This window comes from Rhagoletis zephyria, unplaced genomic scaffold (genome assembly GCF_001687245.7).
Source record: "Rhagoletis zephyria isolate East Lansing unplaced genomic scaffold, Rhagoletis_zephyria_1.1 Rzeph_scaffold_00466, whole genome shotgun sequence".
In the NCBI taxonomy this organism is placed as follows: domain Eukaryota; kingdom Metazoa; phylum Arthropoda; class Insecta; order Diptera; family Tephritidae; genus Rhagoletis; species Rhagoletis zephyria.
In genome coordinates this window covers 206,887-222,078 of record NW_016157550.1, presented here as the reverse complement: position 1 = coordinate 222,078, position 15,192 = coordinate 206,887, and the positions used below count along the sequence as shown (strand labels likewise).

Below are 15,192 nucleotides of genomic sequence, written 5' to 3'. Positions count from 1 at the left end.
AAAGATACTTTCGGTAATATTTTGTCAGTGAGTTTAACGAGGGATCCTCACAAATTGGTTTACAACTATCAAGAGCCCTTGAAGGTTCGGCTTCTTATGCTAACCAAATTGCTGAGACACAATTCGCTTCAGCAAGCCTCATTGTCAATTACAGTGAAATCCGCTTAAGTGCCCCCCCCCCCCACGCTTAAGTACCTAACCCGCTTAAGTAACCAACATTTCTGGACACCGTGAATTTTTTAATATAATCTGAAGAAAATCCCTCCCTTAAGTACCTCCCCGCTTATTTACCCAACCCGCCTAAGTACCTCATTTTTTCGTGCCTCATTTACAATTTAACTTATTATTTTCCCCTTTCAAGTGCTCTTTTAAAATTACTTAAAATATTTACGTATTTTGAAATTCAGTAGCAGCGCTACACACCTTCGGTAAAAAAATTCTAAAAAATCAACGGTAACTTTAAGCCACTTCAAACTTGCACATTGTAATGCGATAAAAGCATACAATTTGCAACCCTATAAATCACCTTGTATGAACACACCTTAAAGCTAATCTAATACAATAATTTACGATATTAAAAATGCAACACTGTTCTATGTACAACAGCAGCTAGGTTTAAGACGAAAGTGAAAAATAAATTAGCGGCATTATTACGCGTACCATTCAAGCGACAAGTTGTGCTTCATTTTTATAAAGCGGGTTCGGCTGCCCGGCAATTGGGGAGTACAGCACCGGCTCCAGTACATATTTGTGCGTGCTAAGCACCCCACAAGCGGGGCCATTGCAACTCAGCACGACAGTGGCAAGCAGCAGCATACAGCGGAGCGCTAGGGCTCCCACACCAAAGCAGGCGTTGGCCGGCAGCCGCGCCGGCGGAGCACCAGGGCTCCAGCGCGAGTAAGGTACGCCTCCTAAATGCAACGAAGTGGAATTAATCCACTTCACAACATTATTACACTAATATTGAATGGGCTATAAAACTGTATACTCAAAATACTCTTCTGAGAAAAAAGTTTGGAGCTATGATGAATTTTTTTTAAGTATTCTACAAAATCTTAAGCTTAGGTTTATATGGTATTTGTTAGGGAATGAACTGCATTTTAATGGACTGAAAAATCTTAAAAATTAGTGAATAAACATAAGTGGCAAACAATATCATTTTGAATTTGGTAAAAAATGATATGTCCAGCTTTGACTTTTTAAACAATTTAGTTCTTGTAAAAATGACATACCATTGCACTAAATATTTTTTTTAATAAAGTTTTTCTTTACTTGTTTATGTGGTTAAATAATGCTACGTTTTTGGTTTTAAACTATGTGTACTTCATTTAATGTTGTTATTCAAGTATTTATGTAAGTTAACAAGAAGATGAAACTACATCAGTGATTATGTATGTTCGCTTAAGTACCCGCATCGAGGTACTTAAGCGGGTTCTTGTAAGTACCCAACCCGCCTAAGTACCTCAAAAAGCTAACATTTTCCGTGAGGTACTTAAGCGGGTTTTACTGTAGTATGGTATGTGATGATTAGAGTGCTTTCGTAGGGCAGGTGCGCATGGCTCCTATAATGGCTACACAGACAGATCGGTGCTTGACTTTTGGCCTCCTGGACGGTGCTTAGTACGTAATAATCGGTTTTGTCACTGTATTGAATGCCCAAAACGTCAGTGCCTCTGAGAGCCTAGTTGTTAACAGCTATGAGATGAGACTTTCAGTTGACCCCTGAATGCTTAGCCTCTTGCGATAGAAATTACGGAGATTGATTTCTCAGTCAGTTTAAAGGCTCCCTGCAATCTAGAGGCAATGTTTTCTTCATTGTAGCCCACCACGAAGATGAGTAGCATGCACTTTTTATATACTTTATTGCTTTTCAGGATCTCATGCCTAACGCCTCTTTGTTCTAATATTATAGTCCTGGATTCAACATGCTTATGTTCCATGCAGTTATTATATTGGGAATATCTTGCGGGCATATGATGGCCTTGGATTTTGCTGGAATGTCAAGAAACCCGTAAAGGACTATGTGCTTATAGCAATGCCTTTTCAATTACCTGAGTTAGACAATGTGTTGCCGTAATAGCAGATTTCCCTGATTGATATGGTCACTGACCTTCACACAAAGGTTTGAACTCTTTAAGTAGGTATATGATGTAAGCAGTGGCATAGCCAGGGGGGATTTGGGGGATATTTCCCCCAAATATAACATAACTAACATAACATAAATGTAAAGGCAGATATTTTAAGATACACTTCTTAACAAAAAAATTTTTTTAAGTTATTATAAATGGATAAAAGAGACATCTCCTTTGAATTCAGTGCTAAAACTTTACATTTCAAGTGCTTATCAAAACTTTACACATGTTAACTAGATTCGCCATTTATCTTAAAATTATTTAATTTTAATTATTTGTTTATAAAAATGCATTTACACTTTAACAAAACCCGTATAAATCCAAAGTTTAATCTTTGCGCAACGTTAAAAAAATCAACAAACTTTCGTAAAGCTTTTTAATTAGATTTCCTAGAAATACATATTTTGAGTATGCAGTTTTGTAGCCCGATCAATTCAAATAAAGCGCAAGTTTAAAATACATAGCTGCGACTTATCGTTGATTTTTAGTATATAATATATTTTTTTTGATGAAGGCGTTGCTCATTTTCTTCATAAAAAAAATCGTCGAACATACTTAGATAATATGGAAGAAAATTACCGACATCGTCAAAAATATGCCATATATCAACTGTAAATCGCAGCTACTTTAACCCATTTGCGCCCAAGAAAAATGTAGAGGAATAAAAGTTAAGTAGAATTTATTTTTATGTTAAAAATAATCAAATTGAACACAAAACACAAAAATACTTTTTAATTTTTGATTTTAACATATAAAAAAGGCCGTCCACAAATGGGGACACTGGGCTTATTCAGTACGAAATTTTTCAAAACATTTATTTTCAAGACACAAAGTTTTTATTGCCAGCGTACTTTACTATGGCAAACTGTACATCGAAGTTGTTTTGACAACTTTTGTGGAAAGTGACCATAGCCATCATATTGTACACTCGGCATCAAACTTGCTGTAGGGCGCACACGTTGAGGGGCAATCTATCGCAGATAATGACGAGCTATGTTGCGTCGGAATTGTAGTTGATCTAAAGCAGTGTTTGCATTATTCAACTTTGCGTTCAACAATTGCGTTCAACTCAACGCAGGGTTGCACGAAAAAAAAGTTGAATGGCTAAATGTTGGCTGGCGACCAACTTTGTTGAAAGCGATTAGTTGAAAGGCCATTCAACCAAAAGTTGAATCCAAAGTTGAACAATGCAAACACCTTTTTATGGCGAATATTTTGATATTTTTTCATATTTTGATATTTTTAGCCATTCAACTTTTTTTCGTGCAACCCTGCGCTGAGTTGAACGCAAATGTTGAACGCAAAGTTGAACAATGCAAACACACTTTAACTTGACACTGTTGCACAAAAGGTGTAAACGCCAGGAATTGCTAACTGTTAAGTCAAGCGTGTGGTGAACAATACCCACCTCTACTAGCGATATTGATTTATCTGCTCTATTAAATCCGCCCATGCCTTTATTGTAACTTTGGGATACATGAGGTATATTTACATCCACTTTTTGCTTGGCAATGGAACTCCATCTCTTGGTTTTGCCTAATCGAAAAGGACTGTCATAGTTTGAACCCATCGTGCATACACTATTATACAGCCATCGAACGAATAGTACCCGGTTCACTGTGTCAAATCTGTAATCAAACTCTGTACGATCTTTTTTCTTCATGTCTTTCCCAGATATTAGAGGGCAGTTTTTTGTTCTTCCTTCACGCACAGTTCATGTGGCACGGCATCCCGATTTTCGTAAGTCTCGCAACAATGCATAACAATAAAAAAAAACAAGTAAGAAAGTCTAAGTTCGGGCGGAGCCGAACATTAAATACCCGGCGCAATTATTAAATATATGTTTTCCACCTTTCCGAAAGCTACTGCTACACGATAAGCCGGGGTGTAGAAATTTTAAGTAAATTAGCGTCCTTAAATTTCGAAATATTGCAGTTTCAAGCATTTCTGAAATATACCGTTATATGAAAAGCGGTCATAATTTTAGTCCGATTTCAATAATTTTCAACGCTTTGCTTATACGTGGCTAGCACAATAACCATACCGAGTTTGGTTCAAATTGCTAGAACGGTTAGCGAGATACATATATGTGATCATAAGTGGGCGGTGCCACGCCCATTTTCCAAAATTGTATCATAAGCGTATTTCTTGGTAAAAAATTGTTGCAACCATCAATTTTGAATAAATTAGCTTTAATATTTACTGATNTTTTCATTCTGATCATTTATGTATACATTTGTCTATATCTATCTCGATTCGTTTTGCCTGTTACAAACAACCGTTATGTGAACAAAGTTATAATACCCTTGTGCACAAGTGCGCTCGGGTATAAATATCAAAATAGACAATATGGTCCTTGGGATCAGTATCGAGTTTATTTAGTAGAAGATTTACTACTCTTGTTCCCAACGGCTCACAAGTTTTGCCACTAGCCTGGGTCTTGCCACAGTAAATGTCAAATGCGTAGCAAAATCCGTCTGAACTGGCAAGCATCCAATTTTTATATCCAGCGTATTGGCTTGCCTCGAATAAACCATTGACTCGTCTATACACAAATCAACATGAAATACACCCACTGCATACATTTTTTCATAAGCATATCAGCGAGAGGCCGCACTTTGAGTAACCTGTCTGAAGTCTCAGCAGCGAGGCAATTGTCACAAAAATGGAGAAACCTCTTTATTTCCAAAAATCTATTTTTTGGCATTGCTTTTGTAATTATAGTCATACTGCAGTCGTCGTCTAAAGACCAATACATACGTTCTCTGGGCAAGTTATGATAGCCAGTCAGAAGAAGCATACCGAAGTATGTTTTCAAATCTTCAACAGTTATGACGAAGCTGTGCTTATTGTTTTGAAATGCATATAACTTTGTATACTGAACGATCATACTCATGACTTCCTCATCAAAAAACATTTCAAAGATATTTACAGCATTTTTGTCAATAATGTAATCAAGCTTTCACGTATTGCGGTAACATTATTATTTTCAATAAGAGAGGGCTCAAAGTTTGAGTGTACTTTACGCCAACAGGGCTCCTGAGCGTCTATTCTGCGCCTCTTGGATGGAATGGATGCCAACGGCTCTTCTTCACTACTGTCCCATTCCTCCTCTTCTCTGTTGACAAATATCTCAATATGACCTGGAATATCTTTCGGGATATCATTGGCCTGGATCGTTATCATCACCTTCTTCTTCATCTGTAAGTGCACTAGGCTCGGGGGGGGGGGAGAGTCACTAAAGAAAAATCTATATCAGAGTTGTCTTCCCTGATTAAAGCTTCAATGGCCTCCTCTAAACCACGGAAATCATTTCTTGCACTAAACACAGTTTTTGCAATTTTTTAGTGGAAACCGATCTGCAGAAATTTTGTTTACCATCCATGTGCCCATTGTCCCCAATCAGGGACATCAGTATATTTTATTACCTTTAGTCGTAGAAAAACTCGCAAATCGAAAATTTTTGTTTTTATTATAATCTTCACAATGTTAGAATCAAAATATTTTCAATAAACTTTTAAAGTTCTAAAAGTATTCATTAAAAATATGTACTTTCTTTGCAAATACTGCAACTCGTACAATCACTGCAAACGAATCAGTGTAATCTCAAACAGAAAAGAACTTTCCGCAAAAAACTGAAAACGCCTACTTGAGTTTACAAACAAACATTTTAACAAAGTTGTAACCGTCCTCGATTGGGCACGGTGGGCGCAAATGGGTTAAATTTGCACCTTTAGANCTGAAAACGCCTACTTGAGTTTACAAACAAACATTTTAACAAAGTTGTAATCGTCCTCGATTGGGCACGGTGGGCGCAAATGGGTTAAATTTGCACCTTTAGAAGACTAAAATTGAATGAGCTAAAAAACTGCAAAATATTAAGAGATAAAATTGAAATAGAAAGTTCGAAATTTTTAAGAAAGTTTGTCGATTTTTTTAATGTTGTTCAAAGGTTAAACCTATTTTCATTTAGTGTTTGTTAAGGAATAAACTATATTTTTATAAACAAATAATTAAATATTAATAANAAGTTCGAAATTTTTAAGAAAGTTTGTCGATTTTTTTAATGTTGTTCAAAGGTTAAACCTATTTTCATTTAGTGTTTGTTAAGGAATAAACTATATTTTTATAAACAAATAATTAAAATTAAAATATAATAAAATAAATAATCAAATCTAGTCAATATGTGAGTGTCTTAAAGTTATGATATTTAAGAACATATCTTTCTTAATTAACGAAGACACTGTTTCTATATGAAGCTGATTTCGACATTTTGTTTTAATAAAATTTAGTATCGAAAATATTCTTTCAAAACTTGCCAAGGAATGTGATATAATGGTTCGTTCAAAACCTTTTTTCAAAACTTCTAAAGGCAAAAAAGAGAAGGCGAAGACAAAGAGAGAATACAAAAAATTTCCCGCAGTGAATTTTAACATTTTTAAATCCGTATAGTAAGTTAATTTTTTAAATTTAAATAAAGTATGAAGACCCCATGGAATAAACGAGTAGATAAAAAATATATAACGGTTAAACTGGCACATACATAAACATAAGAAAGAATGCACTCAGGCGACGCCTCTAGCCATTGTGTGTCACAGATTTAAGTTATCGATGGACATTTTTTTTATTTACGCAGGTGGCGTCGCACGAAGATGGAGCGCACCAGCGTAAAGTTAATGTAACGAAAATAGGAGCAAATAAAAGACACAGTGGTTTTAGTGCAATGAAATTAAAATCGTTTTATTTGTAAATATCTATGAGTGTGAATAGTGTGGCACACAAGAGTTGGCTTACCGAACGTGGTGTGATGGCTGACGTGATCTCCTTGCTGTCTTCTAAGAAGTGACAGAGTGCTAACAAACGAAAAGGGATGTAGCCCACCGCACGGTAACTTTCGTTAAGTTTCCCCTCCAATAAGTTACCGTACAGTGGGGCTTATTGTTAGAGGCTGGAAAGATAGCCGTAACTTATGTATGTGTTTGTGTGCTCTTACATCAAGTGACAAAACGCGGATTAGGGTGGTGCAATATATTTAGGTCGCGGACCTAAACATACCGGCCCCCTTGCGGTAAGCAAGCTATGAAAAAAAAAGGAGTCGCGTCTCAACCGTCACACGCACGTGAGGAAAGTCTTAAGGACTAACTATAATATGCAGCGCGGATTTTGTACTGCGCGGGTCTGCTTTTTCGCCAACGCTTTCGTCGCGACCGGCTCATCTGAGGCTGTGGAGAAAGGGACTTTGTTAATTTAAGCAGACGTGGTTTGGAATTTCAATGCACTTTTTTTTTATTTAAATTTTAAGGTATGTGTGTGATGAGTGTGTGTGTATGTGTGGTTTTGTCTTCTTAATCTCTACGTTTATGGTTGGCAGGCTCCCGAAACAACCAGACCGTATATGGTCGCCTGGACCAGGAGACCACCCACGGTGGATGGGGGGGTCCCGCTCACCATCATCTGCGCATGCAAATCGAGGCCCAGTGTGAGGCGTATTGGTGACGCGCGGAAGAATTGCGGATCCGCCAAGCGCATGAACTGGAACGGCGCCGCAACCTTAGGGTCCAGGTTCGACGGTGGACTCAGACGTATATGGTGGTCCAGCACGACTGCTTGTGTCGTAATGCGGTCGGAGCTGCTGTATCTTCCTCGCATGGTGACCGTGCAACGCTGCAGACGTCCTGATCCGTTGCGTTCCAGTTGGAGATCTCTCACCAGTTCCGAATCAACCAATGAGTTTGGTGCGCAAGGGTCAATCATTGCGCGAACCAAATGAAGGCGGCCCCTTGCTTCAATCCGCACTATTGCGGTCGGCGCGATGGGGATAAGCGCACGAATGATCGGCGTTGATATGGCGCTTTGCACTAGGCGGCCCGTTCGGAAGCCGGTCGGTGGAGCGCGTTGTAAGGCACGACTATTGATGTTGCTGTCGTTTGTGCGCGTTTTGTGGTATGGTGCTGCTTTGCGTAGCCTAGACGATCGCTTAGACGAGCGGAAAGTACGAGTTTCCGCGCCGTCGTGTCGTTTTGGCTTGCGTTGCGATCGTGATGCCGGGCGGAAAGGACTGGTTTCCGCGCCGCCGTGTTGCCGCCAGTTGTGTTGTTGACGCGTTTGCGAGCGGAAAGGACGAGTTTCCGCGTCGCGTCGGTTGTATTGCTGACGCATTTGCGAGCGGAAAGGACGAGTTTCCGCGTCGCGCCAGTTGTGTTGTGCACGCGTTGGCGAGCGGAAAGAACGAGTTTCCGCGTCGCCCGCGCGTGGTTGTAACTTGTCTAACGGTCTCGGTGTGCCAGTTCCAGAGTTGCGCTTTTGTCGCTCATGTGGGGAAGAGTCTGTCCTCTCTGACCCCTCTAACTCCTCCTCTTCGACCTGCTGCGCCCACGACTTCGTCTGCTCCGTAACGTCGATAGAGAGTGCCCCGTCCGAGCTCTCGCCGTCGTTGATCGCGTTCGCTGGGTGCCTTTGGTCTTCGCAGTCATCGAGATGGAGCGAGGTGTGATGCTTTTCGCGACATCGGTGGCATCGATCCGTGCTGCTGCACATGTCGAGGCGGTGGAACGGCGAGAGGCAGTTTGGGCAATATTTATGCAGCAGGACTGCACGCAGCCTTGCTTCGACCGCTTTGCCGCGGTAAAGGGGGCATAGTCGAATGCCATGCGCTCCGCCGCATAGCCGGCATAGAACCGTGAATTTATCAGCGCGTTCTTCTGCATGTGCGCGATTAGCCGAGAAACGAGTCATTCTGTAAATGAGTCTCGTAGTTATGTCCGTAGGTGTAAAAAGTTACGTACTATTAGTTTTGGGTTGGGTGGCAAGTGGCGAATATATGTATGCCTGTATATCTCGTGAAAGCACATTTTATATATACGTGTGATATACTTATGTACATATATATATATATATATATATATACTATTTGTTTATTTATTTAATTTGTTTTGACTTGGTGAAGTACAAAACTGGGCCAATTCAGACTTTCAGTCTCCGCGTACTTGTGCGGTATTAAGTATAGACTAATGGTCTTACTCTTAAAAAATAAATAGACTTACAAAGCTCTACAAAGTGGCGTTTTTATAAAAAAGCTTCAATTTAAAAAGCGGTTAAAGTCTTCTTTATTTTCTATGACTTTGAGCGTAAGGTTTCGTATTTGGGTTAAAACAGATCTGTGGAAGGTGACCATCGCTATAAGATTTTTATTCCATTACATTTGTTGCCATTTGCTTTTGCATCGAACAGACCTTTATGTAGTACAAACTTTTCGATCACTATTTCCCCGAACACACCGTGAAATTTGTAATCTCGTAAAAGGTGTGATTTGTGGTTTTGTGGTGAGTTTCACCACTTGGCCTGGCACGGCGAAAGAAAATTTCCTCACTATGGGTTCGAGACCGGGCTAAGCCAGTAAATAGTACATCAGTGTTGCCAGGTAGAAACTAAGTGATTATGAACAGTTTTTAATGCACATAGTGAAGTTGCAGTTTGAGAACAAAAAAATGAAGATTAAACTGTAATTTTATTCCAATTAAAAATATTTTGTTAAATGAAATGCGAATTTTTAAAATTTCGTACAACAAAGTAAAACTTTTTATTCTTATATACAGCAATTAGAAGCTAGCATAAATTAAAAAGAAACAAAAGGCTTCCTAGTTGTTTGTTAAAATTTTTTACATGTTGACGATTTTTACATGCAAAAGGCACTTTTTGATAACCACACTAACGCTTTCTCACTATAATCACCTGGCAACACTGTACAGCATGCACCACAAAATACATTTTTTTTTTCGCCGTTTATTCTCAAGTTGTGCAACTGACAACCAGATGGTGCTGCTTGCCATACATTTATGAAGGCTCTCCTTTCGCCCAATCACGTATGTCAAACTTTGAGCTAATCGTATGTCAAAGTTTTGACACAGCAATAACTTCCTGAATGACTGAAAATTTCATTCTGGATTTGGCACGTGGTAAGTTTGGTAGTAATTAGTAAATTATTAGTTATTCAACTCATTCATTTCATTACAGACTGTTGGGACGAGATATATTGAACTCGTTACTACGCATTTTAGATCACCGGTCGTTTTCAAATGGATAATTTCCTTAATGAAGCGCAACGAGTGCGCTTTTTGTTGCAACACTTTACGTGGAGTCGATTTCTCCTCTCGTATAATGGCTAGAAGTAGATGAAGCTCCTCTTTATCAAAGTACATGTTGTCGGTATGGAATTTCACAATTGTATTTTCATTGTCAATATCGAATTGACGTATGGTAAGACGTCGGTGCTTATTTCTTAATTCTTCGATTTTCTGTTGAGAAATCTTGGAGCCAAACTTCGTGTACGCATCGTGGATAAGCATTTGCACTGATTGTGTTTTAGATTTTCGCTTATCCGCTGGTGTTGGTAGTTGATATTCTGGATTGTAAATTCCGTCCAAGAATTTAGAAAGCACCGGCATAGCTTCGCCGTCATCGTTGCATTTGAGTAGCTGTTCGCAGTTCCATTCCAGAATTTGGAGTGCAATCACAAAAATTATCTTGGCACCATCGTAAAAGAAACAATCGATTATATGTAATGAACTTTCATATGAAATGACACTTATGAAAATAGTTAATAGTCACGACAGTGAGATCATACGAATTATACCCAACTGCTCCAAGTGACTATGCAACTCGGGTAGATATGTCTCAACGAGCTCATTTAATACGCTTTGATCGATTTGTGCACCTACTACTTTGTCTTTGTAGTAGTCAGGCAGCAAGTTTTCACAAAGGCTTGCTAGCAACCAGAATGCATTCTCTTCGTCGCAAAATAGCAGAAATACTGATGAAACGATATTCATGGCTTGACAGTAACCCACGTGAGGATTGCGCAATGCGTATGCTTGCAATACGCGTCTCAGTGCGCCTATACCGTCTGCATGGTGAAACGCCGGGTGTTCTGGCAGCGAACGGTGAAGGTCGCGATCAATTTCGTCGTGTATAGAGGATTGTTTAATACATGCAGCTTTTTCAACCAAGTCTTCATATAGGCCAGGATTCATATCCTTATCGTGTATTGCACCGGAAAATACTAGCCAGATCTCCTGACGCAGTTTATCAGGAATGCCTTCCACAATCAAATTAATTACTTCTGTTGTACGAAACATTGAAATGCCGCGCCCAAAATCACGGAAATGTAACTCCCAGCGTGCCAGCTTTTGTTCTTGAATCTTCAACATTTCCTCACTCAAATTAGTCTTGAATGAGTTCATGAGAGCGGCTTGTTTACTCCAGGATATATCGTATTTTGCACGCTCACGGCTGAGAGGAACGTGGAATTGTGATAGCAGCTCGCTAATTTTTTCTACCACCAACACCCACATAGAATCACATCGGAGTTTTTCAACTGCCTCAACCGATCGCCACATTTTTCCACATTGGTCACAACAGCATCACGTTCGTCTACGACAACCTGAGTTTTTCGCACCACAACCAACGTGCCACAAGAGCTATACCAAGCGTTTTTCTTCGGTTTGCTACACAAGCAGCGGTTTTTGGTTCATCGCTTAACCGGGTGTTCATCAAATCAACGTTTTTTATTGCATCACAGCATCACGTTTGCATCACAGCAGCACTAGTGTCAGCAAAACATTTTTTAACAAACAAGCATATCGCACTACACAGCATATAACAACACATTAAGGTACGTGGTTGAATTTCATTGCACTTGTGTGTGTACGAATTCGAACAAAAAAAAAAAACGCGCGTGATTATTTTGTAAAAATAAAAAGGGAAGAAAACTCAGTGCTTAATATTTTTCCGAAAACAAAAAATATAGAACATTTTCACGTTTATTGGTGTATCGGCTAACATTAACGAATTGCGCGAACGTCCATTTTGATTCTTGATACGGTGTTGTTTGTGTAAAAATACCAGTCGCATTTACCGAAGCACAAGATTGATAAAATTTATTCTTTTCTTGCAAAGCACAGAATTTAGTTTTTTCTTATTTTACTGGCTTTCACTTTTATTTGCATTTTATTAATCGCGTAACTTCAAGTATATTTTGCGAAACTCCTTTGGTTTCTTTTCACATTGCACTTGTCTATTATTAGTGGCGCGCTTGTACATATTGCTGATCACTTCACTGGGTTGTTTCCCCCAATTTATTTGTTTGTTGCACAAAATCACAGCCGCGCTTGAATAAACACAATTTTTTGATCGCAAATTTTAAATAAATTACATATTGTGAATTTCAATCATTTACACACGTATATCACATTTTTCGGTGAAGTTGGGTGGCGAGTGACTTGCACATTTTTTGTATATACGCACATATACATACGTAATTACGTATTCGACAGTCTTACTTGGCTGCAAAATAAATAAATCGTTATTTAAATATACAAGTTATCCTTTGTTGTTCTCATAAGAACTAAGCTTATTTCGGGCTAAGCGGTTAGTGGCAATATTTTCCTACAAATCGGCGATTTCTATTACTACAGACAAATTTATTTTCTTGCGTCCAATTGAGTGGTCTTCGGTTGTCAAAAATGGATACCTTTATTCGTCAGGCAGATTCAGTAGCAGAATTCGAATCTGACTACAATACTATGCAACCATCAGAGCACACAAAGCACTCCTTAGCTTTCCAAAGGGATGAATTAAAGGCTCTGTGGGAAAGGGTAAAGGGGTCTTATGAGGAGCTTTGCGCATCAAAAGAGCTCGAAACCAAAGACCTGTCATCGGTTAAAAAGAAGTATAAAAGCACCTACTTCAGTTTTTTGCGGTGCCAAGCAGCGATGGCTGATCTTTCAGAGCAACTCGCAAAGACTGAAAAGGAGAGCGAATACAAGTCAGGTCGCGAGCTTAATATTCATCTCCCTCCTTGTGACACAGACATTTTTAAAGGAGATTATCTTTCGTGGCCATCGTTTAGGGATATGTTTACGGCTATATATATTCTCAATAAGCGCCTTATCCCAGTTGAGAAACTATATCAGCTCCGGCAAAAGACTCAAGGGGAGGCTAAGGAAATAGTGCAGAGATCCCCATTAACCAACGATGGCTTTGGTGCAGCCTGGAAAAATCTTTGTGACAGGTACGAAAATAAACGTATCCTCGTCAACGCTCAGTTAAAGGTATTGTTTAATTTGAACGCAGTTGAGAGTGAATGCGGTAGCTCTATCAAGAAACTGCAACGCGACATAAATAATTGCATCTCGTCGCTTCAGTGTCATCAGATTGATGTTTCAAATTGGGATGCAATATTCACATATTTGTGTTCGACAAAACTGCCAGAAACGACACTGGCACTATGGGAGCAAACCATAGAAAATAAAACTGAGATTTCCAAATGGGTAGATATGGATAAATTCCTATCCAATCGGTTTCAAACACTGGAAACCGTCACAGGTCTTAGGGGGGATATAGTTTCGAAACTTAAACCACCAAGCTCGCGGAATTCTGCAGAGACGCCTGCAAAAAAGCTTGGCGCCTTTCAAGCCAGTGTAGCAAAGGCAACATGTAAAATGTGCAACAGCAATGCACACAAGCTATCAAAGTGCGACAGATTTTTGCGTCTAAAGCCGACGGAGCGAGTAGATTACGTGAAGAGCATTCGCAGTTGCTTGAATTGTCTATCTGCTGGGCACACAGTCTCAAGATGTACCAGCTCATTTAACTGCAGCACTTGTCATTCGAGACATCACAAGTTGCTCCATATGCCAATTCAGCCAAAAGCGACAACTGATCCATCGGGTAGCGTGGAATCTACTCCAAACCAGGCTCAATCAAGACGCGAATCTGGAAAAGGAAACATCAAATCGGTTACAAATGTAAATTCTTGTTACGCAAATACAAGTAAAGGAGTTTTGTTAGGAACAGCACGCGTAAACATACACTATAATGGTATACATTTTTCGGCTAGAGCGGTTATAGATTCTGGTTCTGAGTGCTCGTTCATTACTGAGACACTCAAACGGAGAATCAACCTGCCATCAAAATGCTTGCATGCCCAAGTTTCGGGCATCAATAACTCTGTATCTGCGCAAGTAAAAGAAGCGTGTGCTATTCAACTTCGTTCACCCACAGACCCGTTAATTAATATAGAAGCAATTGTGCTGGTTTTACCACAATTAACCGGGGATCTTCCGACTTGTCAGATAAGCGCAATGACGCGGCAATCGTTCCCAGACTTGGTCTTGGCGGACAAAAGATTCTTCGTCAATGAGCCAGTTGACCTGGTCTTAGGAGGAGATATTTACCCGCAAATAATTTTAAGCGGAATGAGGAAGAACGTATTAAATACGCTTCTCGCGCAAGAGACCGTGTTCGGTTGGATACTGACTGGTCGCGCTGAGTCAGTCAGTCCAACTAACAATATCGTATCGTATTTTAACGAAGTCACGTTGGACAAGCAGCTAGCTGCATTTTGGGAGCTGGAGGATGTCCCAAAGAAAAAAGGCATCAACGAAGATGATAAATACTGCGAAGAGCTCTTCAAAGCAACTACAACACGAAATACCGATGGAAAATACATTGTGTCTCTACCTTTTAAACGGGATTTTCCGAAAAATGTGTGCTTAGGACCTTCGCTGAAAAGTGCATGCTCTCAGTTCTACCGGAACGAGACGCGACTAGCGAAAAAGCCTGTCCTTCAAACAGAATACAACCGGGTTGTATCGGAATACGAGACCCTAGCACATATGTCAAAAATTAACAAAAACATTTCACCAGATTCAACGGACTGCTATTTTTTACCGCACCACGCCGTTTTAAAGGAAGAAAGTACCACTACAAAGGTCAGGGTTGTATTCAACGCATCATGCCCAACCGCTAATGGCATGAGTTTGAATGATGTCCTCCTTCCAGGTCCTGTACTTCAGGCCGATTTAACGATCCTCATACTCCGTTGGAGACTGTTCCAATACGTCTTCAACAGCGATATAGAGAAAATGTATCGGCAAATATTTGTAAATGAGAATCAAACGAAATATCAGCGCATAGTTTTTCGCACCTGCCCAAGAGAACCAATTAGCTTATACGAATTAAAAACGGTGGCTTTTGGCATCAACTGTGCTCCTTAGCTCGC

At 39.6% G+C, this 15,192-nt stretch overlaps 1 protein-coding gene and 1 pseudogene across 1 annotated transcript; one reads left to right on the top strand and one right to left on the bottom strand.

Moving 5' to 3' along the window:
• Positions 1-10,114: 10,114 nt before the first annotated feature.
• LOC108359807 (TBC1 domain family member 9 pseudogene) lies at positions 10,115-11,482 on the bottom strand (annotated as a pseudogene).
• Positions 11,483-12,652: 1,170 nt separating this feature from the next.
• On the top strand, positions 12,653-15,187 carry LOC108359806 (uncharacterized). The gene has a single exon (XM_017611835.1). It carries the CDS (start codon positions 12,653-12,655, stop codon positions 15,185-15,187), a length of 2,535 nt encoding a protein of 844 aa, XP_017467324.1.
• The last annotated feature ends 5 nt before the right edge of the window (positions 15,188-15,192 follow it).

Excerpts from the sequence above, each read along its gene's own strand:
- LOC108359806 (XM_017611835.1), top strand. The coding sequence starts at position 12,653 with ATGGATACCTTTATTCGTCAGGCAGATTCAGTAGCAGAATTCGAATCT.